Below are 23580 nucleotides of genomic sequence, written 5' to 3'. Positions count from 1 at the left end.
CCTACTTGAGCTCTTCCAGCTGTTCTTCAGTAATGACGTTGTTGATACTCTCTGCTCAAATACAAACAATAATGCCAAGAGAAAACAGGAACAGGGATTTAAAGAACCATGGAGATCTGTATCCATGGAGGAAATGTACAAATACCTCAGCATTGTAATCTATATGGGTCTGCTGAATGTGCACACTGTATCAGACTACTGGGTCCCGAACAGGTTTTATGGTATTCCTTTTTGCCGTACAGTCATGACCATAACAAGATTTCGGGCCAATCACCTATTCACTGCACTTGAGTGACCCAGCAGAGGGTGAGGAAAACGACAAGACGAAGGGTACTGCGGGGTACAATCAGCTCATGAGAATCAAACCTCTCAAAGACCAGATATTAGAGGCATGCAGGGACTTCTCCCATTCCAGCCGGCCGCGACCGGGAGGTCCGTGGGGCGACGCACAATTGGCTTAGCGTCGTCCGGGTTAGGGAGGGTTTGGCCGGTAGGGATATCCTTGTCTCATCGCGCTCCAGCGACTCCTGTGGCGGGCCGGGCGCAGTGCGCGCTAACCGAGGGGGGCGGGTGCACGGCTTCCGGGTTGGAGTTAAGAAGCAGTGCGGCTTGGTTGGGTTGTGCTTCGGAGGACGCATGGCTTTCGACCTTCGTCTCTCCCGAGCCCGTACGGGAGTTGTAGCGATGAGACAAGATAGTAATTACTAGCGATTGGATACCGCGAAAATTGGGGAGAAAAGGGGATAAAAAATATATATAAATAAATCAATAAAATGACTCGAGTAAAAGTGAAAGTCACCCAGTAAAATATTACTTGAGTAAAAGTCTAAAAGTATTTGGGTTTTAAATATACTTAAGTATCAAAAGTAAATGGAATTGCTAAATTGTATTTAAGTATCAAAAGTAAAAGTATAAATAATTTCAACTTCCTTATATGCAGCAAACCAGACTGCGCAATTTTCTTGTTATGTTTATTTATTTACGGATAGCCAGGGGCGCACTCCAACTCTCAGACATAATTTACAAACAAAGCATTTGTGTTTAGTGAGTCCACCAGATCAGAGGCAGTAGGGATGACCAGTTGAGCAAATGTAAGTGTTTTCTTCCCAGGCGTAGTAATGCAAGGCATTATCGCTGGGATATGAGGTAACAACAGGACCTGGCCTATGTTAAAAGTATATATTTTTTTAAGTACTAAGTGTTTGTTAGGTGTTAAGCCTGTGTTAAAAATATGCCTAAAATAATTAAAATACAAAGTGATTGTTGAATTGTGTTTGGGAAATAAAGATAGACATGGTTTTAAAAAGGTAGTGGTAATATTTCATCCAATACAGAAATACCCATGGTAAGTGGTGCCAAGATACTACTTTTTTGGGAGAAAGAAGCTATGTTTTCAAAACGAATGTTTACATGAAGAACATTTCCAGGGATACTCTATTGCCCTTGACGGAATCATTTTGCTATTCTTTTAAAATTAGCTATTTTGCATTTTGGAACTTTTTTCTCATAATTCTGAAAATATTGTTCACCGCTATGCCTTGGGATGGCCATCTTGGACACATCTCAGCTTGCCTGCTTTGGTTACCAGTGTTAATTCACAAAAAATCTAGAACATTATTTTCATTTTGTTTCATTAAATTACATTTTGAAATATATGCAACAAAATTAACTATGTCTTTGTTTTTAAGTGTCTGGTTTTGAAATAACAATGTACCATATTATGAGGGAATAGTATATGATAGCATCAGTATATCATTGATTCCGTTTGGATTTTCATTTTACTTCCAAAATATTTATTAGGATATAACTTTCATATGATCATTCTGGGGCTGGACTTTTCACCGTTGGATCATGTAAAACCTGCAAAAATGATGAGATAAATTAGCATCTTGGTAATGTGAACATTATTCCACCATTACATTTTGCTATTGGGAAATTCACATAAATTACTGTTGTCACCAGTAGTTCAGCTCATATTCAGCTCCCCTCTAGCTCTATTCTTTACCATTTTTGCAACTTCTGCCATTTGGTTATTTTCTTGGTCCGCAGAGGTGCAGTGGACTTCTGTACAGTAGCAGGCCCTACTCTGCCCTCCTGGCACTGAGTCTCCTCCCTCTGGTAGCCCATATCCCAACGTCCCATCATCTCCACCCTGGTATGACCTCCAGGGTACTGGGACTGGATTCCCGGATTGGCAGAAATGAACTCCTTGATCTTCTGGTCTGCCTCTAGATTCAGGTCTATCAGCCTATTGAGCCTGGCCTGTTCCTTTGCCTTCTTCTCCTGAAGAATAGTTTTTATCTTCTGAGCCCTCGCTTTCTCCCACTCCTTCCAGCGCTTCTCCAGCCTTTGTCTTCTCTCCTCCTTTTTCACGAGTTCCCGCCTTATGATCTTCTGTAGGTCCCATTGGCGAAGTATGGCGTTTCCGTAAATGGCATAATCATTGCATACTAAACTCTGGATGTTAAAGGTTGTGTTGATTCTCTTGCGATAATCTTCTTTGACTCTTGTATTGATCCAATTGATTATCCTCCTCCTCTTGCTCCTAGCCTCCTTGGGGTCTGTCTCCTCCTTGTCATAACTGTACCAGAGACATTTGTATCCGTCCCTGCAGAGTTCGCAGTCGCAGGGCCCATACATTAAAAGGTATTGCACCTCTTCATCACCGCCAGCCTCATCTGCTTCATCAGGCAGTGAATTGTCCTCATGACTACCCTGGGTACTGTTCTTGTCCTCCAACTCCCTGTACCAGAGCCCATTTCTCTGTACCCTCTTCAGCGTGTTCTTTCTTCTGTCTCTCTTCTCCCACTCTTGCCAGCGTCTTTCCAGCCTCCGTCTGGTTTGCTCACCTTTGAGGAGTTTTGCCCTCTTTTCTCTCTCTCTCTGGGCACGGCTGCAAATCACTGCACCGTTTATGTGCAACTGATCACTTTGAGTCTCCTCCCTCCAGTATGTTCTTGCAATCTTTCTCTCGTTTCTCTCTTTGACTTTTTTGTTCACCCAGCCAATCACTTTCCCAGTCACGCTGTCCACTTTGGTAGTTCTCTCGTCTGCCTCATTATTGTTTGAGGAACAGGTTCCTCCCTCCATATCTCCATTAGTCATACTATTGGCAACATTCATAAGTGGTTCGCTGTCTTCTTTACTAATATTACTAGAGCCTGATAATATTTCCTCATCATTGTGTCTGTAACATTTCTCGATGGCTTCGGCCTGTCCTCTATGCCTGGCCTCCTTAGCCTCCTTTTGAAGCTCATGCTGGGCTTCTTCCAGATCTGAGGAACACATCATCTTATTGTTGCCCATGAGAGCCAACTCTTCATCCTCACATTCCTCATCCTCAATGTCCTGCAGCTCCATGTCTGCCTTCTCAGCCCTGGGCCTGGGTGCTGGGTTAGCCTTGGGCTCGAGTCCATTCTCGGGTGTCAGGTCTGGTTTCAGCCTGGGCTTGCACTCAATGACCCTGACTTTTAGCACAGGGACAGCAGGCTCCAACTTTCTCTGGACCCTCTCTTTGTCCTGTTGCACACTCTCCATATCTGTGTTCCCCCATGTCTTCTGTCCTGTTTTTCTTTCATATTTTTCTGCCTTTGTCTTATCCTCTTGTACCCTGATATTCTCTATCTCTTTCAATCTCTCCTTTGTTTCCTTCTCCTGTTGCCTCCTTGCCATCTCAGCCTCCTGCATGTCTTGTTGGCACAAAACAGGGACATATGGAGGTGATCTGAAGAAGACAACACAACTGTGTCTCATCTTGGGTACTCCTTATTTATGATGTCATTCCATTCTATCATTCATACCATTGTCATAATCCAAACCCTTTTTGTGATGACAGTGTTAAATCGTTTGTCTTGAAAAGATGATTCTGAAGCAGCAATTCTTTCCCTGATTAACTGATAGTGTATCTCTGTAAGGGTATAAAACTAGGCTCATCAATATGAAATAGCGTACTACTTATCTTGTTTAACCAGAAGTAAAATTCTCATGAAGTTGTCACTTCCTGTTTCACTTCACAATGTGTTGTGAAATTGTGATTTCCGTTGTGTTAAGGAAATGAGAATTTCTTCACGTGAAGCCCATTGATTTCCAGAACTGGCCTCTTTAGATTACTAGCAGATATGTTTTTTAAATAGTATTATTATTAGTGGTTTACTGATGCCTGCTGCTGCTGAAGTACGAAACAAATGATTTAATTTAGATCCATTCATTGTGCAGAGGGACGCGCTGTTGTGTCTGGACTGGACACGCTGGAGATAAGGAAAATGGCATCCCTTGAGGGGGCAAGAATAAGATGTATGTCAGGAGAAGTGCAGTATTATCATAAGGAGACATACTTGGAATACGGAGGAGGAATGAGGGAAAAGGAAAGGCAGAGGAGGTTGAAGAGAGAGAGGGGTAGGAAGAGGGTGAGCTTGAATCATTTAAAAATGACAGGAAAAAAGGGAGATGGTTTGTTAAAGAAGATTGGTAGAAAGTGTAAGCAGAGTGAGCTGTACGTCGGATCGAAGACAAGCGAAATGGAAGTGAATGACGGCGAAGTATCGGAGGGGGTAGGTGTGGTGAAGTTCTCGGAGCCTGAAGCTTGTACCGAGGGTCAGGATAAAGATGAGTCTATGACGTAATGAGTGCATTTTTTTTAAGTGGACCGTTGCGTTTTGGATGATCCATTTGTGGTTTCCAGAGTTGGGTGCTGTGGAATCGGTGAAGGTAACCAGAAGTGGGCTGGTGATAATTTTTTGAGTTTCTGCTGGTCAGAGGGAGCTGGCGCTCCTCATTAAACAAATGGGGACAGGAGATGTGAATTGTTTTGCTCTCAAGAAAAGGGTGCCATTGAAAGGAGTGATTTCTGAGGTAGCTGTAAATGTGAAAGTTGACTAACTGAAGTTGAAGATTCCTGGTGTTTGTGATGCTCGTCATTTGGTGCGATGCAGACAGGGTGGCGTGAGTGGTGAAACAGGAGAGTCGTTGTCTGTTCTTTTGAGTTTTGATGTTGAATCTCTGCCCGACAAAGTGATGTTAGGATATAAGTTATCCTAATACATTACGTTGTTACAGGTGTCAAGCTTATGGGCATGTGGGAGCAGTGTGTACGAAATTAGGTTCTTAGGTGTGAGAAGTGTGCAGAAGGGCATGAGACAAAGGAATGAGTAGCATTGGGTATAGTAGTGGTATATGTAAATTGTAAGGGTGCCCATGGGGCTCAGAAATGTCCGTTATGAGAGAGGCAGGTTGAGGTTTCCAGGGTTAGAGTAGTGCAGAAGTTGTCATATGCTGAGGCAGTGAAGAAAGTAGAGGAAGATGGGTTGGGGTGGGAAGGATCCTGAAAGGAGTGGTGTGAGTAGGATGTCTACTAGTACAGAGAGATAGGTCAACAAGTGATATATGCTTGATTAAGATTCAATTTTTAGTGTTTATAGAAATGGTTATCAACTGTACTGGAGGGATGGAACATAAGTTGCTGAAAAATTAGGTTGTGGTGGCAGCTGCAGAGAAGTATTTGGGTGTACAAGAATTGTCAGAAGAGTTACAGGGTGTGTTGAGTGGTGGTGTCCTGCCCTTTCAAGCTGTTGGCCTGAGGTAGGACTAGATCGATTTAAATAGTGGAGTAGGGTGGTGCGTTTGAGTGTAAGATATTTTTGTTGATTCACTTTTAAGCAAAGTATAAGGGAGTTATACTCCAGTCTAGTAGGTGGCGGTAATGCAAAAGTGTTTGGATGCCAACCGCCGTTGAACCTCATCGAAGAAGAAGCAAAGGAAGCGAAGTCGCTCTCGGCCAAACCCCTTCCTTTCGCTAATTTCACCGTGTGTATGATCCGGGTGGGCCAAGCCCCTCCCTTTCGCAAATTTCACGGTGTTTATGATCCGGATGGAGACCCCGCGAGCAGTAAACGTGGTAGATGTTTTCAACACCGCTATTACGAATCTAAGCAGTGTCCATTCCATCCCGTCGTTGAAACCACTGCAACAGTTGTGCTTAAAATGTTTGACTGGCAAAGGGGATGTTTTCGTATGCTTAAAAACATACACCAAGCGATGTACTTTATGGAATGTATTCAAACAACCGTGTTCAGCAAGCTGTTGATAGGACTGGCAATTCCTCCTACTCATGCCTTAAGCCAATCGAAAAAATTGCCATGTGTCTCACACAAAGTTCCCTCCATTTTTTTAGGTGCAAATTTCATGTTTGCTGAGCAAACTTTAACGTTATGTGTAACTTCCAGCGCGTGTTTATTGTGAACACTGACCAGACCGCACACATGTTGATTTTGTCCATCCACACCAGACGCGATCAGGACACGCTGGTTGAAATATCAAAACAAACTATATTAATTTGGGGACAGGTCGAAAATCATTAAACATTTCTGGCAATTTAGCTAGCTAGCTTGCTGTTGCTAACTAATTTGTCCTGGGATATAAACATTGGGTTGTTATTTTACTTTAAATGTAGAAGGTCCTCTACTCCGACAATTAATCCACAGATAAAATAGTAAAAGTTTGTCCATGAACAAAATGTGCACACGTGGCTACATGCAGCTCTCGCTCTGATCTCAAAACAAGCGCATCAAATCAGTTTATTTGTCACGTTCGCCAAATACAACAGGTGTAGACTTACAGTGAAATGCTTACTTATAGGCCCTAACCAACAGTGCAATATTTAAGTAAAAAATAGGTACTAGGTGAACAATATCAACAGTTTTTATTTAACTATGCAAGTCAGTTTTAAGAACATTCATATTTACAATGACGGCATAGGAACAGTTGGTTAACTGCCTTGTTCAGGGGCAGAACAACAGATTTTTACCCTTTTCAGCTCAGGGATTCAATCTAGCAACCTTTCTGTTACTGAACCAACGCTCTAACCAGTAGGCTACCTGCCGCCCCAAATAAGATAAGCAAAGAAATAAAAACAACAGTAAAAAATCAGTGAAAATAACAGTTGCAAGGCTATATACTGGCATTGGTTAGTTGGGCTAATTGAGGCAATATGTACATGTAGGTATAGTTGAAGTGACTATGCATAGATGATAAACAGAGTGTTGCAGCAGTGTAAAAGAGGGGGTGGGGGGTGGCAGGACACAATGCGGAAAGTCGGGGTAGCCAATGTTCAGGGGGCTAATTGAGGTAATATGTACATGAGTGTATAGTTAAAGTGGCATCTACTCACCACTGCTCATGCTGTAAACACAGTCCAGTTCAAAGTAAATAGCACAGATCCATATATGGAAATGGTCTATTTGCATATAAGCCTACTGCAGTTCTGATTTGTTTATGCCACACCAGTCTATGTAAAGTATGGGCTGAGTAGTGTGTGTCAATGCAATAGAATTCGACTCAGATGCGCTCTGCCTAGAACAAAATCTCTTCGTCGTTTGTTTTGTTTCGGTATGTTGCATTGAAAGTGGCTATTTGATTTCATCACAATTGCCACAGTAAAGGGAAATGTTGATAGTGTTAACAAGGAAAGCTCTAGAACAGTGGTCACCAACCTTTCAAGTGTACTTTGAGTCAAAATGCAAGCTGAGATCTACCGCTCATATAGTTTTTTTTAACATGACTTACTTATGCAATAATTAAGCATTTTAACATGACTTACATATTGCAACATTAACCAATTAAAAACAGTACTGTAGAAATGAGGTTTGTGCAGTAAGCTATAGGCTCAATACATTATCACTGCATATTGGCTTTGCTTGAATTGCCCTGCCAATGAATGCATTGTTGTTCGGCACATTTTTAAAAATATGCTACATGGTCACACCGGTAATGGATCCGTTTTTATTTTACTTGGCTCATGGTGCCTGCATCTGATGGTCAGTCTCAGTAGACTGAGGGTCCGCCTCTCAACATCACTCCGCTCTCCCTTTCCTCCACTGACACTGACCAAAAAGGGACACGGTCTTCCAGCTGATGGTAAAACTCGAGTCGCACCACATTATTTCTGCCTCATGCAAATATTCAATATTATACTCCTATGAACAGAGAAAGTTAAATATTCCTCGATATTAAAGACCCAAGCCGCTAATAATAACAACTCAAGCCTATCGATACACTTTCCTCCTCATTCATTACTGCTGCAGTGCTTGTTGTAGCGCTGAGTGGAAATAGGAAGAACTCACATTATGGGTTATAAAAGTGTTGAATACAAAGTGTTGACAGTGCTGAGAAAGAACTTAAACATGAATTCACTCATAAAAACAGCATCTCTTTGCCATTTTGAACCATTTCATGTGTCTGAAGGTACAAACTCTGCCTTCCCGGCGGGCCTAGAGAGCTGCAGTCATCTGAGCAGTAGGCCTATAGTGCATTTGATTTGCTCTCTGGGCCCATCGGAGAAGGCAGAGTTTGCTTCTCTCTGCCTGCTTCCAGAGGCAGTTTGGAACTCGGTAGTGAGTGTTGCAACCCAGGGCAGACAGTTTTTACGTGCTTCAGCACTCGACCGTCCCGTTCTGTGAGCTTGTACCACTTCGCGGCTGCTCCGTTGTTGCTCTTAGATGTTTCCACTTCACAATAACAGCACTTACAGTTGACCGGGGCAGCTTTAGCAGGGCAGAAATACACTGCTCAAAAAAATAAAGGGAACACTGAAACAACACAATGTAACTCCAAGTCAATCACACTTCTGTGAAATCAAACTGTCCACTTAGGAAGCAACACTGATTGACAATAAATTTCACATGCTGTTGTGCAAATGGAATAGACAAAAGGTGGACATTATAGGCAATTAGCAGGACACCCCCCAAAACAGGAGTGATTCTGCAGGTGGTGACCACAGACCACTTCTCAGTTCCTATGCTTCCTGGCTGATGTTTTGGTCACTTTTGAATGCTGGCGGTGCTCTCACTCTAGTGGTAGCATGAGACGGAGTCTACAACCCACACAAGTGGCTCAGGTAGTGCAGTTCATCCAGGATGGCACATCAATGCGAACTGTGGCAAAAAGGTTTGCTGTGTCTGTCAGCGTAGTGTCCAGAGCATGCAGGCGCTACCAGGAGACAGGCCAGTACATCAGGAGACGTGGAGGAGGCCGTAGGAGGGCAACAACCCAGCAGCAGGACCGGTACCTCCGCCTTAGTGCAAGGAGGTGCACTGCCAGAGCCCTGCAAAATGACCTCCAGCAGGCCACAAATGTGCATAGGTAGCCTGACTGCCATTAGGTACCGAGATGAGATCCTCAGACCCCTTGTGAGACCATATGCTGACACATGCACATTTGTGGCCTGCTGGAGGTCATTTTGCAGGGCTCTGGCAGTGCACCTCCTTGCACTAAGGCGGAGGTACCGGTCCTGCTGCTGGGTTGTTGCCCTCCTACGGCCTCCTCCACGTCTCCTGATGTACTGGCCTGTCTCCTGGTAGCGCCTGCATGCTCTGGACACTACGCTGACAGACACAGCAAACCTTTTTGCCACAGTTCGCATTGATGTGCCATCCTGGATGAACTGCACTACCTGAGCCACTTGTGTGGGTTGTAGACTCCGTCTCATGCTACCACTAGAGTGAGAGCACCGCCAGCATTCAAAAGTGACCAAAACATCAGCCAGGAAGCATAGGAACTGAGAAGTGGTCTGTGGTCACCACCTGCAGAATCACTCCTGTTTTGGGGGGTGTCTTGCTAATTGCCTATAATTTCCACCTTTTGTCTATTCCATTTGCACAACAGCATGTGAAATTTATTGTCAATCAGTGTTGCTTCCTAAGTGGACAGTTTGATTTCACAGAAGTGTGATTGACTTGGAGTTACATTGTGTTGTTTAAGTGTTCCCTTTATTTTTTTGAGCAGTGTATAACAAACTGACTTTTTGGAAAGGTGGCATCCTATGACGGTGCCACATATGGAAAGTCACTGAGCTCTTCAGTAAGGCCATTCTACTGCCAATGTTTGTCTATGGAGATTGCATGGCTGTGTGCTTGAAATAGACAAATCATTAAGGTTTTTGGACCATTATTTCAAGCAAAACACATTAATAAATGTGGTCTCAAATATTCAACATTAAGGAAGTTATAAGTTACAGTATAATAAATATCTTAGTTTTTTTCAGTGGATGACCCCTCATTTTGAATGACTTAAAAATGTCGGGAAAAGGGGAGATAGTTTGTTACAGAAGACTGGTAATTTGTTTGAAGCCGTAACTATGCGGCAGAGTGCGAAGTAGGTACATGTCCTTCTTGTTTCTGTATTGGGTGACGGGACCATAGCTCATCATGTGGAGTATCATGATTTGTGGATTCTTGTTCTTGACATCTCTTAGGACAGACTCCAGGTGAGCCCATACTGCTCTCTCATCATGTCTAAGAGAGTCAGATATGGTGGCGTAGGACTGGCTTCCCTTCGATCGTAGACTGCTGTCTTCTCCCCCCAAAGTAGAACGCCTGGGTTTCTGTGGCTAATTTGCAAGTGAGTCAGCAGTAATCTGTATCCTGACGATAAAGGCATCTGCAAATTTACCCTCAATTAATATAGGTAGATAGGTTAGTAGTTGTTTACATAAACGTATTTTCAGTATTAGCTGCTTGATGATATACTATAAAAAAATGTTTTTGACATAAAACACCCTTATCCTACAAAAACCTGTAGATGAACTTAATACAAAGACAAACATATTGACATCATTCAGTACAACCATTTAGTCATTATTTTTTTTATTTAACCTTTACTTAACTAGGCAAGTCTGTTAAGAACAAATTCTTATTTACAATGACGGCATAGGAACAGTGGGTTAACTGCTTTGTTCAGGAGCAGAACGACATATTTTTACCTTGCCAGCTCGGGGATTTGATCTGGCAACCTTTCGGTTACTGGTCCAACGCTCTAACCACGAGGCGACCTACGGCCCCCGTCATATGGTGTAACCGGAATTTCTGGTGACTGCGAATGCTTATTTTAGTTACACCGTATGACTTTTATCACATGTGCTTATACACCCATGTGAACACTTGACTTTGACATCGAGTAATTTCTAAACGTTAAAAAAGATATGCATGAAAATACCCGCAAATAAGTATAGAGCCGGTATTTAAAGTTAGAGCGAAATTTAGTATGAAGACAAGTTTAAAGTTTAGCTTCACTGTCCAGATAAATACATAGTGGAGTATAGGTCCGGATTCAATACAAGGTGTTATAGAGCAGCACAATATAACAAACTTCTAATAGTAAAATATGCTTGAGCCGACATGTGTAGCGCTAACCATCAATGCAGTCTCCGCGAACGTCAGGGGAAAATGCCTTTTTAAAGGCGCGTTGTTGGCTGTTTAGTGCGCTGCATTATAACGCAACTTGCATTGAATCCCAACCATCAGCGATGTAGTGGTAAAAAAATAGTTGGGTAAACGCTGATCGCCGTTTGCGGTAAGTAACTGATCGCCGTTTGCGGTAAGTAAAGAAACACTCCCTTTACTTTGAATGCATTTTCCTGCTAAAAGTGGGTAAATGCTCACACAAAATAAAAATAAAAAGGTTTGTAAACTGCCAGCCATAGATTACTACACACATTGATCAATAGCTTAGCTGTTATATTGCACCTGTTATTCATCCCATGTTCCCTCCCAGGTGAAGACTTGTTCCATGTGTGAGAACAAAACAGGCTACTGCTCAAGAGCATGGCCCCTCTCCCAGTGCTTGCTGGGAAGGAGGAGTTCAAAAGCAAGGCCGACCACTTACTTGAGACGTTCTACCCCATCTTTCCCACCATCTACCTGCAGAGTGTCCAGGTCTACTAGGAGCAGAACCATAAAGGTAATACTACTGTTTATCTGTCAGCAAAACCAGTCAATACACCTACAGGTCCATAGGATTTGACTGACATTTTTTATTTATTTATTGCGCCTTTATTTAACCAGGTGGGCTAGTTGAGAACAAGTTCTCATTTACAACTGCGACCTGGCAAAGATAAAGCAAAGCAGTGCGACACAAACAACAACACAGAGTTACACATGAAATAAACAAACATGCAGTCAATAATACAATAGAAGAGGTCTATCTATATATAGTGTGTGCAAATGAGGTAGGATAAGGGAGGTAAGGCAATAAATAGGCCATAGTGACGAAATAATTACAATATAGCAATTAAACACTGGAGTGATAGATGTGCAGAAGATGAGTGTGCAAGTAGAGATACTGGGGTGCTAAGGAGGACAATAAATAACAGTATGGGGGATGAGGTAGTTGCATGGGCTATTTACAGATGGGCTATTTACAGATGGGCTATTTACAGATGGGCTATGTACAGGTGCAGTGATCTGTGAGCTACTCTGACAGCTGGTGCTTAAAGTTAGTGAGGGAGATATGAGTCTCCAGCTTCAGTGATTTTTGCAGTTCGTTCCAGTCATTGGCAGCAGAGAACTGGAAGGAAAGGCGGCCAAAGTCGGAATTGGCTTTGGGGGTGACCAGCGAATATGAAGCGAGGGCCAGCCAACGAGAGCATACAGGTCGCAGTGGTGGGTAGTATATGGGGCTTTGGTGACAAAACTGTGATAGGCTGTATCCAATTTGCTGAGTAGAGTGTTGGAGGCTATTTTGTAAATGACATCGCCAAAGTCAAGGATCGGTAGGATAGTCAGTTTTACGAGGGTATGTTTGGCAGCATGAGTGAAGGATGCTTTGTTTGCGAAATAGGAAGCCGATTCTAGATTTAATTTTGGACATAATCTAACAGTTACAAAATACACTGTACAGCTGTGTAGTTTTACAGGTCCCACAATTGTCACACATTTGTTTATAAACAGAAATGGATAGTAACAGTAAATCCATTTTACTTTGTAACTTAGTTTTTATACAAAAGGTATTTGAAAACATATGACCAGGTTTTTTTCCCCTCTGCTTTGCCTCTTCAGATTCCTCCAGGTCTGTCGGGGTACAAGTCTAAAACGTTCCAGAAGTTCCTGTCCCTTTATCTGAATGGAGCTGTGTGAGCTGCAAAAATCCGCGCCTGAATAACACTAATAACCTTCCCATTTCTACTGTCAATACTGTCATATCTGAAAATAAAGAGACCCTAGATAATCTATCTATCCATCATAGTCAAACGTTTGATTGTGTTTCTCTACCCTCGGACTGTTGTGCTTTTGAATTTCACTGAACAAAAATAAATGCAACATCCAACAATTTCAAAGATTTTACTAAGTTATAGTTCATATAAGGAAATCTGTCAATTTAAATACATAAATTATGCCCTAATCTATGGATTTCACATGATTGGGAACACAGATATGCATCTGTTAGTCACAGATACTGTACCTTTAAAAAATAAGGTAGGGGTGTGGATCAGAGAACCAGTCAGTATCTGGTGTGACCACCATCTGCCTCGTGTAGCACGACACGTCTCCTTCACATAGAGTTGATCAGGCTGTTGATTGTGGTCTGTAGAATGTTGTCCAACACCTCTTCAATGGCAGTGCGAAGTTGCTGGATATTGGCGGGAACTGGAACACGCTGTCGATCCAGAACATCCCAAATATGTTCAATGAGTGACATGTCTGATGATCTTGTCACTCTATCTCTATGCATTTAAATTTTCATTTTCAATTTTCAAAATTTCATAAAATGCAATTGTGTTTGTTGTTTGTAGCTTATGCCTGCCCATACCATAGCCAGACCGCCACCATGGGGCAATCTGTTCACAACTTTGGAATCAGCAAACTGCTTGCCCACACATCGCCGTACAGTTGAAACAGGGATTCATCTATGAAGAGCACACTTCTCCAGCGTGCAGGTGGCCATCGAAGATGAGCATTTTCCCACTGAATTCGGTTACGACGCCGAACTGCAAACAGGTCAAGACCCTGGTGAGGACAACGAGCATGCAGATTAGATGGTTTCTGACAGTTTGTGCAGAAATTATTCGGTTGTGCAAACCCACATTTTCATCAGCTGTCCGGGTGGCTGGTCTCAGTCAATCCCGTAGGTGAAGAAGTTGTGGATGTGGAGGTTCTGGGCTGGCGTGGTTACACGTGGCCTGCGGCTGTGAGGCCGGTTGGACGTAATGCCAAATTCTCTAAAAGGACGTTGGAGGTGGCTTATGGTAGAGAAATTAACATTAAATTATCTGGCAACAGCTCTGGTGGTCATTCCTGCAGACCAGCATGCCAATTTTATGCTCCCACAAAACATTTAACATCTGTGGCATTGTGTTGTGTGACAAAACACATTTTAGTGGCCTTTTATTGTCCCCAGCATAAGGTGCACCTGTGTAATGAGCATGCTGTTTAATCAACTTCTTGATATGCAAGACCTGTCATTTTAAATGGATAATCTTGGCAAAGGAGAAATGCTCACTAACAGGGATGTAAACAAATTTGTGCACAAAATTTGAGACAAACTTTTTGTGCATATAGAACATTTCTTGGATCTTTTATTTCAGCTCATGAAACATGGGACCAACACTTCACATGTTGCGTCTATATTTCTATGTCATTATGATAAACAGATTATTTTAATGATTTTTTTGGTTTCCATAACTTATTGAGTGGTTACAGATGTCACACAATTAAAATGGACTGTATGTCGTACTCACGATTCAATGAAATATGCCGGTGAAATGATCCATTCCACCTTAAAATGTGGAGGGTGTTAGCGTCACGTCCTACCCACAGTCACTAAAACGGTTCCACCACAATGTCATAACCACCTGAAGCGCGCCCGAGGTTGTCGACACTACATGGGCAGAGTACACGATCTGGGAAAACTCAATCTCAAAATATTCCGTGCGTGTTATAACTTTTGAGGTAAATTAATCGACAACATCGAAGTATCTTCCTTGTATCCTGATTCCACTGCTGCGTGGGCATTTTGATTTAATGTTTGTACTTTGGAGTGAACTTTTTTCTGCAGTTAGTTACCCTTGCGCTCACTAGTGCAGTGCCCATTCATGCTGGTAGCTCAGATTTAATTTAGCTAATATGCTGCTACGTTTTTTTACGACGGTACTTGCAGCTGTCGAATGGAAAGAACTAGCATTGCTGCTACTTAGCTGTCTAGGTTAGGGGAAGCTCCTATAGCAGAACAAGATTTTGCAATCACTGGTACTGCGCAAGAATCTGTCACACCTACTGTGTATATTTGAGTTCAGGTGAGTCATGGAGCAGGCGAGCTCTACTGCCACAGTTAATTTTGCTACTGCTCTTTCTATTTAACCCTTTGAAGACCCAGGGATTATAAAGCATATTCTATATTTCATTTTAAATGGTAAGTATTTCTGTATTTGCTGGCTATAGCCTATTTTTATGGGTAACATGTTGGTCATTGTAGGTCACCCAAATGAAATGCATTAACTAACATATGACTTTTCCTAGAGAAAGTATCTCCGGGACCCCTAAAATGAGCAGACAGCAAAATGGGGAGGAGTACAGGAACCCAACAGAGGTGAAGAAGAGCCAGATAGTGATGCCCTGCCATGCCAACCACCGCCAGGAGCTCAGTGTGGGAGAGCTGCTCAAATGGATGGACTCTACAGCCTGTCTGTCAGGTGTGTGTTCTCTTGCACACAGTGGGCTGGTGGGAATAGGCCAGTTTTGGATTATACATGGGATGATCATTTTAAGGATTTTTTTATTTGGATCCCCATTAGCTGTAGAAGAAGCAGATGCTATTCTTCCTGGGGTCCAGACAAAACACAGAACTTGACAGAAGACAGAGCACTAATGGACAAGAACAGCAACGCAAGTTGAAATTAAGACCACTAAAGGACAGTGGGATTGACGTTTCTTAGTAAGACATGATTAGGTTGCATAGCTATGAAACCTAAGGGAAACTTTTACTAAGACATGATTGAGTAATATCTCATACACGTCCACATCATGCTCAGGAAGTCCTTTGCGTATATAATGATGGCATAGTTTCTCACTATGAAATGTCAACACATTGTAACACTGTAATAGTTGGTGACACTGACCAGCGTTATCTTCACAGATAAAACCAGCGGTGATGTTTCTAGGACGTCTGAATACTCCACTGTTACTGACCATCTGGAGTAATAGGCTATGCTTATGATAACGGATGAAATATACGTTGTAGACTCTTTGACTCTGGCATAACAATTTGTAACGTTTGTTTAGGGGGAGGAAACAGACGGTCAGGTTAGGCTAATGGACTGTATCCAGGGTTTGAAGGTCACACTTTTCCTACTGATGTGCTGCTGTGACATAAAGAAAGTGACTCTTGCACTCACTAGAGCTCTAAGCTTGGCGCACAAGGCTATGTGTAGTATTTTGAACAGTAGTCCATTCTTAACTGTAATCAGCACTCTCTGGACAGGAAGTATAACCTCATTATTTATTTACTCACCACAGCTGAAAGGCATGCTGGGTGTCCCTGTGTCACTGCCTCGGTCGACGACATCCACTTTGAACACACTATTGGGTAGGTGTCTGGGTGGTTAGGTCGCCTTCTATTGTTGTGTGCACTAGTTCTCTCTTAATGACAACTTCTGCTGATAAAGTATGGCTTACTTAAGGAAGTGTGTGTGTGTGTGTGTTTCTTCAGGGTTGGACAGGTGGTCAACATCAAGGCCAAAGTCAATCGAGCTTTCAACACCAGCATGGAGGTCAGGCCTCGTTCAAACCCTATGACATATACCCAGTCCAAATCCAAAACGGATTGATTTCCAACTGCGCAATAGTTAAATTCCGGTGATTTTTTTGTTTGTTGATTTTTTAAAATCTACTGTGATGCTTTGTGTGTGTCTAAAGGTTGGCATCGTGGTGAGCTGTGAAGACCTGTTCAGCGATAGCCACTGGAGGGTGTGTCAGGCGGTTGCCACGTTTGTCAGCCAGCGCACCACGGGAGGGAAGGTGGTACTGGATTGTGGGGCTGTAGTGTGTGGACAACCTTCAATGAGAGAATGCCTTTATAAAGATGCTGTGATAACGTTTAAGAGTTGATACTGAGTAATGTTGAGTATGTGTCTGCTCTCTGCTGTGATCGACATTAACTTGACTTTGTGGGTGTCCACTCTACAGGTGCAGCTGCGTCCGTTGGTCCCCTGTACACAGGCGGAGCAGGTGGAGCACAGTCTAGCAGCTGAGAGGAGGAGGATGAGGCTCGTCCACGCTGATATCGTGAAGGACCTGCTCACCAACAGGGCCTTCCAACAAGGTCAGTTGCTGTGGCATTGACCTTTGCGAGAGGACTAACACCACCACAGGAACTGTAATGGTGTATGACACTTCATGCTGAGTAATATTGAATTTGTGTGTGCTGACGAGTTCTGTAATAACCTGTGTGTGTGTGTTTTAGTGGAGGTCCAGGAGGCTGAGAAGGCAGTGCCAGCAGAGAGGACACGGGTGGAGAGTGTTGAGTTGGTTCTTCCTACTCATGCCAACCACCAGGTCAACACGTTCGGAGGACAGATCATGGCCTGGATGGAGAACGTGGCTACCATCGCTGCAAGGTATAACACCCACACCAGATGCACACCACCTGTAATTCTCTTAAATATGCAAAGATGTGATAGGACTGCACTCATTAAGCTTTTTTGGACTGCGCACCTATCACATTTTTGCAAAGCTAGATGAATTGGTTTTTACGCTCCAACCAAACTTTTGGGAGAGTGCGATGGTCGTATTTTGACACTAGACACTAGCCGAGTGTAGTAATGTTATTACACATTGATTCCAGATAACACAAAACGTATGACATTTAAATGACTTTTTTTGACTCCTCTGTGTCATCCTCTCCTCCTCCTCTCCAGTCGTCTGTGTAACGCCCACCCCACCCTGCAGAGCATAGACATGTTCCATTTCAGGGGTCCCTCACAAGTGGGCGACCGGCTGGTCCTCAAAGCCATCGTCAACAATGCATTCAAGAACAGGTGAGCTTCAGATCATATACTGTATAAAGCAAAATTATAAATTGGTTTGACAGTGATTTTTTTTGTTGTTGTATTTGAGTCTTTCAAATCAATGGGGGAGTACTTGTGCTCACGTTATTGGTTGAGTAATCTGGGTAACATTTTACGATAAGGCTCCATTTGTAAAGGGGTTATAATGAAGTCATCTATGATGTATTTAATAATTTGTAAATGCATAATAAGCCATTAATAAACTGTTGTATCGCATTGGTCAAAATAGTGCAATAACAGGTCAGTGTTTGCCAAATACTGAGCCAATATTTACCTCCAGTTATTAACCATTTATAAATAGACCCGTATGTATCATCATGCAACCTTATTTTCAATAGTTGCACAGTTGAACAAGAGTTTATTTTCTTACTTTTGGGTTTGATGCATTGGTGCTCTGTCCCAGGAACAGAAGAGGTTGGTTTTCATGATGTCTGGACCCACCTTTTGATACCTTGATGCCCTGGCCAAATTTACTTCCAGGACATTATTCAATCATCATTCCTAACATATTACCCCTTTCCAGATGATGTCAACACACTTACCACTTCTCTGTTTACAGTATGGTGAACGCTCTGGTGTGAATTGGTAACCGTATTACCTTCTGTTGGGGAAACAGTGGAGGTATCCTCTCACAACGTGGAATGTTTTGGTCTTCATACCCACCATTCATTGACTGAGCATGTTTAACAAAGTGTTGAATCTTCTCATGTATGTATTGATGAGTACCCAATACTGCCTAGAAGTGCACAATATATACACAAGTATGTGGACATCCCTTCAAATGAGTGGATTTGGCTATTTCAGCCACACCCGTTGCTGGCAGGTGTATAAAATAGAGCACACCGCCATGCAATCTCCATAGACAAACATTGGCAGGAGAAAGGCCTTACTGAAGAGCTCAGTGGTATCGTCATAGGATGCTACCTTTCCAACAAGTCAGTTAGTCAAATTTCTGCCCTGCTAGAGCTGCCCCGGTCAACTGTAAGTGCTGTTATTGTGAAGTGGAGACGTCTAGGAGAAACAACAGCTCAGCCGCGAAGTGGTAGGCCACACAAGCTCACAGAACGGGACTGCCGAGTGCTGAAGCGCATAGCGTGTAAAAATGGTATGTCCTCGGTTGTAACACTCACTACCGAGTTCCAAACTGCCTCTGGAAGCAGTGTCAGCACAAGAACTGTTCGTCGGGAGCTTCATGGCCGAGCAGCCGCACACAAGCCTAAGATCACCATGCACAATGCCAAGCGTCGGCTGGAGTTGTGAATCACGTTCGCCGCCATTGGACTCTGGAGCAGTGAAAATGCGTTCTCTGGAGTGATGAATCACGCTTCACCATCTGGTAGTCCGACAGACGAATCTGGGTATGGCGCTGCTAGGAGAATGCTACCTACCCGAATGCATAGTGCCAACTGTAAAGTTTGGTGGAGAAGAAATAATGGTCTGGGACTATTTTTCATGGTTCGGGCTAGGCCCCTTAGTTCCAGTGAAGGGAAATCTTAATGCTACAGCATACAATGACATTCTAGACCATTCTGTGCTTCCAGCTTTGTGGCAGCCTGTTTGAGGAAGGCCCTTTCCTGTTTCAGTATGACAATGCCCCCGTGCACAAACGAGGTACATACCGAAATGGTTTGTCGAGATTGGTGTGGAAGAACTTGATTGGCCTGCACAGAGCCCTGACCTCAACCCCATCAAACACCTTTGGGATTAATTGTAATGCCAACTGTGAGCCAGGCCTAATTGCTCAACATCAGTGCCGACCTCACTAATGCAAGTCCCCGCCGCAATGTTCCAACATCTAGTGGAAAGCGTTCCCAGAAGAGTGGAGGCTGTTATAGCAGTAAAGGGGGTTCCAACTCCATATTAATGCCCATGATTTTGGAATGAGATGTTCATCGAGCAGATGTTCACATACTTTTGGTCATGTAGTGTATGTCTAAGCTCTGAGTGAACTCTCAAATCATATATAAATGATTTACTCACATGTAGAACTGCAAAATGTATACCTTATTTTAATGTGATAATCCACTGACCATTAACAAATGAGTTACCAACATTTATAACTGCTGAAAGATACCTTTTATAAGGAAAGTGAAAACCTACTGATCATGCATTAATGAGTTAGACCTACCAATATTTATAACTTCTAAAAATATAGCTTAAAAGAAAGTGGAAACCTTCTGGCCATCTCCTGAGGGATCCCCTTTAACATTACAAGTCAGAATAGAAATTGACCCACTGTCACAGGATGAGTGTCAACAATAAAATTCTGGTCACGTTCCAGGTTGTCTTTATTTCAATCGCGTTTCACAGATGGGCAGATCTCACAAAGTCGGGGATTTCTCCGAACCATACCAAAAATATTACTTGAGATCTTCAGATGAGGCCTTAAATCCTGGACAAAAAAATACGTGTAATTACAAATGTAACCTTAGTCTAAAGTGTTACCGGTAATGGATTGATCAATCTCTAATACGTTCAAATTTCACTCATTAACTTTCATTGGATCTGAGATGGTAACGTTAGTATCCCCGTGGTGTCGCAGCATGGAGGTGGGCGTGTGTGCGGAGGCTTATCAGGGGGAGGGGCCTCTGAGACACATCAACAGCGCCTTCATGACCTTCGAAATCCGCGACCGGGAAGGCAAGCCGTGCACGTTGCCAAGGATACAACCCGAACCGCTGGTCAGTCACCTGATGCTCATTCACAACTGTTCAAGATGAGATAAATATTCACATTTTAACCAAAAATGTTAGAAACAGTAACTAAGGGCCCTATTTTCATCAATTTTTACAATATTGTCCTGTTGTCTGATCTGAATCTCACTGACAGGAGGGAAGGAGACGTTACCAGGAGGCCATCGCTAGAAACAAGATCCGACTCGACAGGTGAACAGATGAGCCCATCTGTTAACATTAGTGCAAAATCTAGATCATAATTGGAATTAGGGCACAAAACAGAGATGCCAATAGATTTTTTTGTGTTTATTCAGGAAGTACATAATATCCTGCAAGCAGACAGAGGTGCCCTTATCTGTACCGTGGGACCTCAGCAACCAGGTAAACAAGGAGAAGGGGGGCCCCAAATGTCTCACTGACTACAAGCTTTGGTTCTCACTCGGGTTCTCTCTTAACATAACAGTTGATACAACTTAGACGGGAGAGTTAAACAGTACCGACAGGAGTTGAAATGCTGATCAAGAAGGATGAAGAATAATAAGCATGTCTCAGTAAAAACCAAAGTTCATACGTGGGCCGGTTTTATGGACTGTCCAATCACGTTAGCTGTGAAATCAGATATAAACCATATCGCCGGGGTGATAATGTGATTGCAAAAGTGCTATCTCATGTCTAACTGTCCCAATGAAAACATTGCACTTACTGTGTTTGAAGCTAAATTAGTGTAACAAGTCCTATTCACATATAGTAGTAACAACTGACTTTGAGTGTTTTGTAAACGGCTGCAGGTGTACCTCAGCTACAACAACGTGTCTGCTCTGAAGATGCTGGCCGCTAGAAACAACTGGTTGTTAAACTCTGAGAAAAACAAGGTGAGCTTTCTTGAGACTCTTTTAGGTTAACCACAAGGCAGAGTGGACCACAGGTAATGGCCAAGGGGGCCCTGAGTTTTTCCTGATGACATGACCGAACTAGGAAAAACTCGGGGCCCATGTTAAACTAAGGGCTCTAATCCTGGTTTATGTAATCCTCCTCTGTCCACCAGGTGAGCCTGTACACCCTGGAGCAGAAGCAGGTGTTGAGTTTTAAGGTCGAGACGGAGGTAGACATCCCAGCTGAGAGGGCCTTTATGCTGCTCTCTGACTTCAGCAAGAGAGTGGAGTGGGACTCAAACTACAAGTGGGTATCTGTATGCACGCACACTCCGGACTCAGGTGGCGTATAATAAGGCCTCAAGAGTGTACACAGCGGCTTCCCCCACATTTACAGTGCAATGTGTCACACTGGCTTCTCCTGATTTCCTGACTTTCCCCTGTGTAGGAGGTGTGAGCTGATTCTTAGGGTGGACGATGATGACTTTCTGTACCGCGTGGTGACTCCTTCCATAGGCCAGGATGGGGCCAGTAACAGCCCTTCAGCCGATCAGGGAGGGAAGGTCCAGGACTTCATCCTCCTGGCCTCCAGGAGACCACCGTGTGACAGCGGGTGAGTGGCAGACTGACAGGCAGACTGACAGACACAGGCAGGCAGGAAAAAGAGAGGAGACCACGAGAGCGAAAGCGATTGAGTGACAATGTTTTTCTGCGCCTTCCAAGGGACCCTTATGTTATTGCTCTGCGTTCGGTCACTCTACCCACACACCCTCCTACAGAGGGCTACAACAGGGGAGAGGTGCTGTGTGCCGGCTTCAGCATCCTGGAGGTCTCCAAAAATATCTCCAAGGTAAGAAAGGGTGGAAACAGTCATTTTGTAGGTCTGCTCATAAGTTCTTCCCCTGCACTTGTTTTTAAACCAAAGCGGTGGGTCTTGGCAAATGTAATTGTTTGCCTTTTGCTTTGAAGTACCTTGAATTTCCACTGGGGAAATGAACATGACAGATTGCACCGTTAATGATGATGACAACTCCTATCCTTGTGCTGGCTCTCCTAGATTTCCTACTTCAACCAGGCGTCTCCCGAGGTCCTGCCCTACATCTCCACAGACATCGCCGGGCTCTCCTCCAGCTTCTACGGCATCTTCTGCGCCTGTAACACCTTCCTCCAGGAGAACAGGGATGACCATGCCTCCACCCCCCAGTCCCAACCACCCTCCTCTACACTAAAAAGTACACAATTGTAAGCCCTTATCCTTCACCACCCTGACCCCCTCACCCTGGATGACTATTGTACTGATCGACTGAACACACTGCCATTACATGCTCTGATTATCTTCAACTGTTTATTTTATTAGAATGGTTTATGAAAGGAGCCTAATTCCCAGATTTGTTTGTGCAGTCTTGCCAACTCCTATGGTCATTGACAATGACCATGAATGTAGGAGTTAGCAAAACAGATCTGGGACCAGGCTATAATGAAAGAGGATTTTTAGAGCATCTACAGTGAAATGGGGTTTGAACAGGACTCAATCCAGCACCTGGAAAGTTTTTGTGGCTGTGAGTAATTATGATTTCCCCTTAAAGCACTTAAGGTCTCCTTATACTCCCCACCTGTGTTCATTAGATTGACACCCAACCCCCTGTGACCTGGCTCAACGCTGCCCAGAGCACTCTGCCCTCTTCACACACTAAGCTGATCCATGTTGACAACAAGGATTATTAGTGTGGAAAATTATATGTTTTTCTTTTTGAACAATGTTCCAATCATAACTTGTGAAAAATATGAGGCAATGTTTGAAATCATTTTAAAAGTATTTGAACTTTTCCAGAGAAAGAATACTAACGAGATGTCGTTTTTTGTTACTGAGACGGGCTCTTTTATTTGATAATAAAGGGTCAGAATTGCATTTGATATGTCGGATATGTTTTATTAACTAGTTTATGGCGAGGCTATTAAATGTTTCACTTTACACAAACAATATTGTATCTTAGATAACAATATCTTAAACTAAGGCGATTTAAAAAAAAAAAAAAGGGGGATATATTGAAAATTTAATAGAAAATACAAAAGAGTAGACTTGCTAATAATTGTACAATCAATATTTTACGATGAAATTGAAGACATATGATTTTTTTTTTTTTATAACTGTAAATCCAACAAAACAAATAAATGTAGCAAACTGCCGTTTAAGAGGCCATCA

The 23580-nt window shown here is 43.0% G+C and overlaps 1 protein-coding gene and 1 long non-coding RNA gene across 5 annotated transcripts; both read left to right on the top strand.

The window, feature by feature from the left end:
* Positions 1–9222: 9222 nt before the first annotated feature.
* LOC129814246 (uncharacterized) lies at positions 9223–13039 on the top strand. Its single transcript, XR_008753241.1, has 3 exons — positions 9223–10392; positions 11545–11730; positions 12828–13039. It is a non-coding gene; the product is annotated as an uncharacterized LOC129814246 (long non-coding RNA).
* Positions 13040–14601: 1562 nt separating this feature from the next.
* On the top strand, positions 14602–23286 carry LOC129814245 (acyl-coenzyme A thioesterase 11-like). Of its 4 annotated transcripts, XM_055867236.1 has the most exons (17): positions 14610–14717; positions 15136–15177; positions 15285–15457; positions 16281–16350; positions 16474–16534; positions 16680–16781; positions 16950–17085; positions 17227–17380; positions 17681–17800; positions 20373–20511; positions 20660–20715; positions 20820–20886; positions 21294–21377; positions 21551–21684; positions 21826–21990; positions 22101–22227; positions 22435–23286. In XM_055867236.1, the coding sequence occupies exons 3-17, from the start codon at positions 15310–15312 to the stop codon at positions 22621–22623; spliced, it is 1752 nt and encodes a 583-aa protein (XP_055723211.1). In that variant the 5' UTR covers positions 14610–14717; positions 15136–15177; positions 15285–15309; the 3' UTR covers positions 22624–23286. The 4 variants fall into 4 exon arrangements, with proteins under 4 accessions (XP_055723213.1, XP_055723210.1, XP_055723211.1 ...); XM_055867238.1 differs by lacking the exon at positions 15136–15177 and having other exon boundaries at positions 14602–15061; positions 15287–15457; XM_055867235.1 differs by having other exon boundaries at positions 14602–15177.
* Positions 23287–23580: the final 294 nt, after the last annotated feature.

Source organism: Salvelinus fontinalis, chromosome 17 (assembly GCF_029448725.1).
Source record: "Salvelinus fontinalis isolate EN_2023a chromosome 17, ASM2944872v1, whole genome shotgun sequence".
NCBI classification, from domain to species: domain Eukaryota; kingdom Metazoa; phylum Chordata; class Actinopteri; order Salmoniformes; family Salmonidae; genus Salvelinus; species Salvelinus fontinalis.
Note: the sequence above shows the minus strand (reverse complement) of the source record. Positions and strands in the feature narration are given on the sequence as shown.

Excerpts from the sequence above, each read along its gene's own strand:
- LOC129814245 (XM_055867238.1), top strand. The coding sequence starts at position 15,310 with ATGAGCAGACAGCAAAATGGGGAGGAGTACAGGAACCCAACAGAGGTG. Across the intron at positions 17,381-17,680 it reads GTGGCTACCATCGCTGCAAG|TCGTCTGTGTAACGCCCACC; the intron begins GTATAACACCCA and ends CCTCCTCTCCAG. Across the intron at positions 20,887-21,293 it reads CGTGGGACCTCAGCAACCAG|GTGTACCTCAGCTACAACAA; the intron begins GTAAACAAGGAG and ends AAACGGCTGCAG.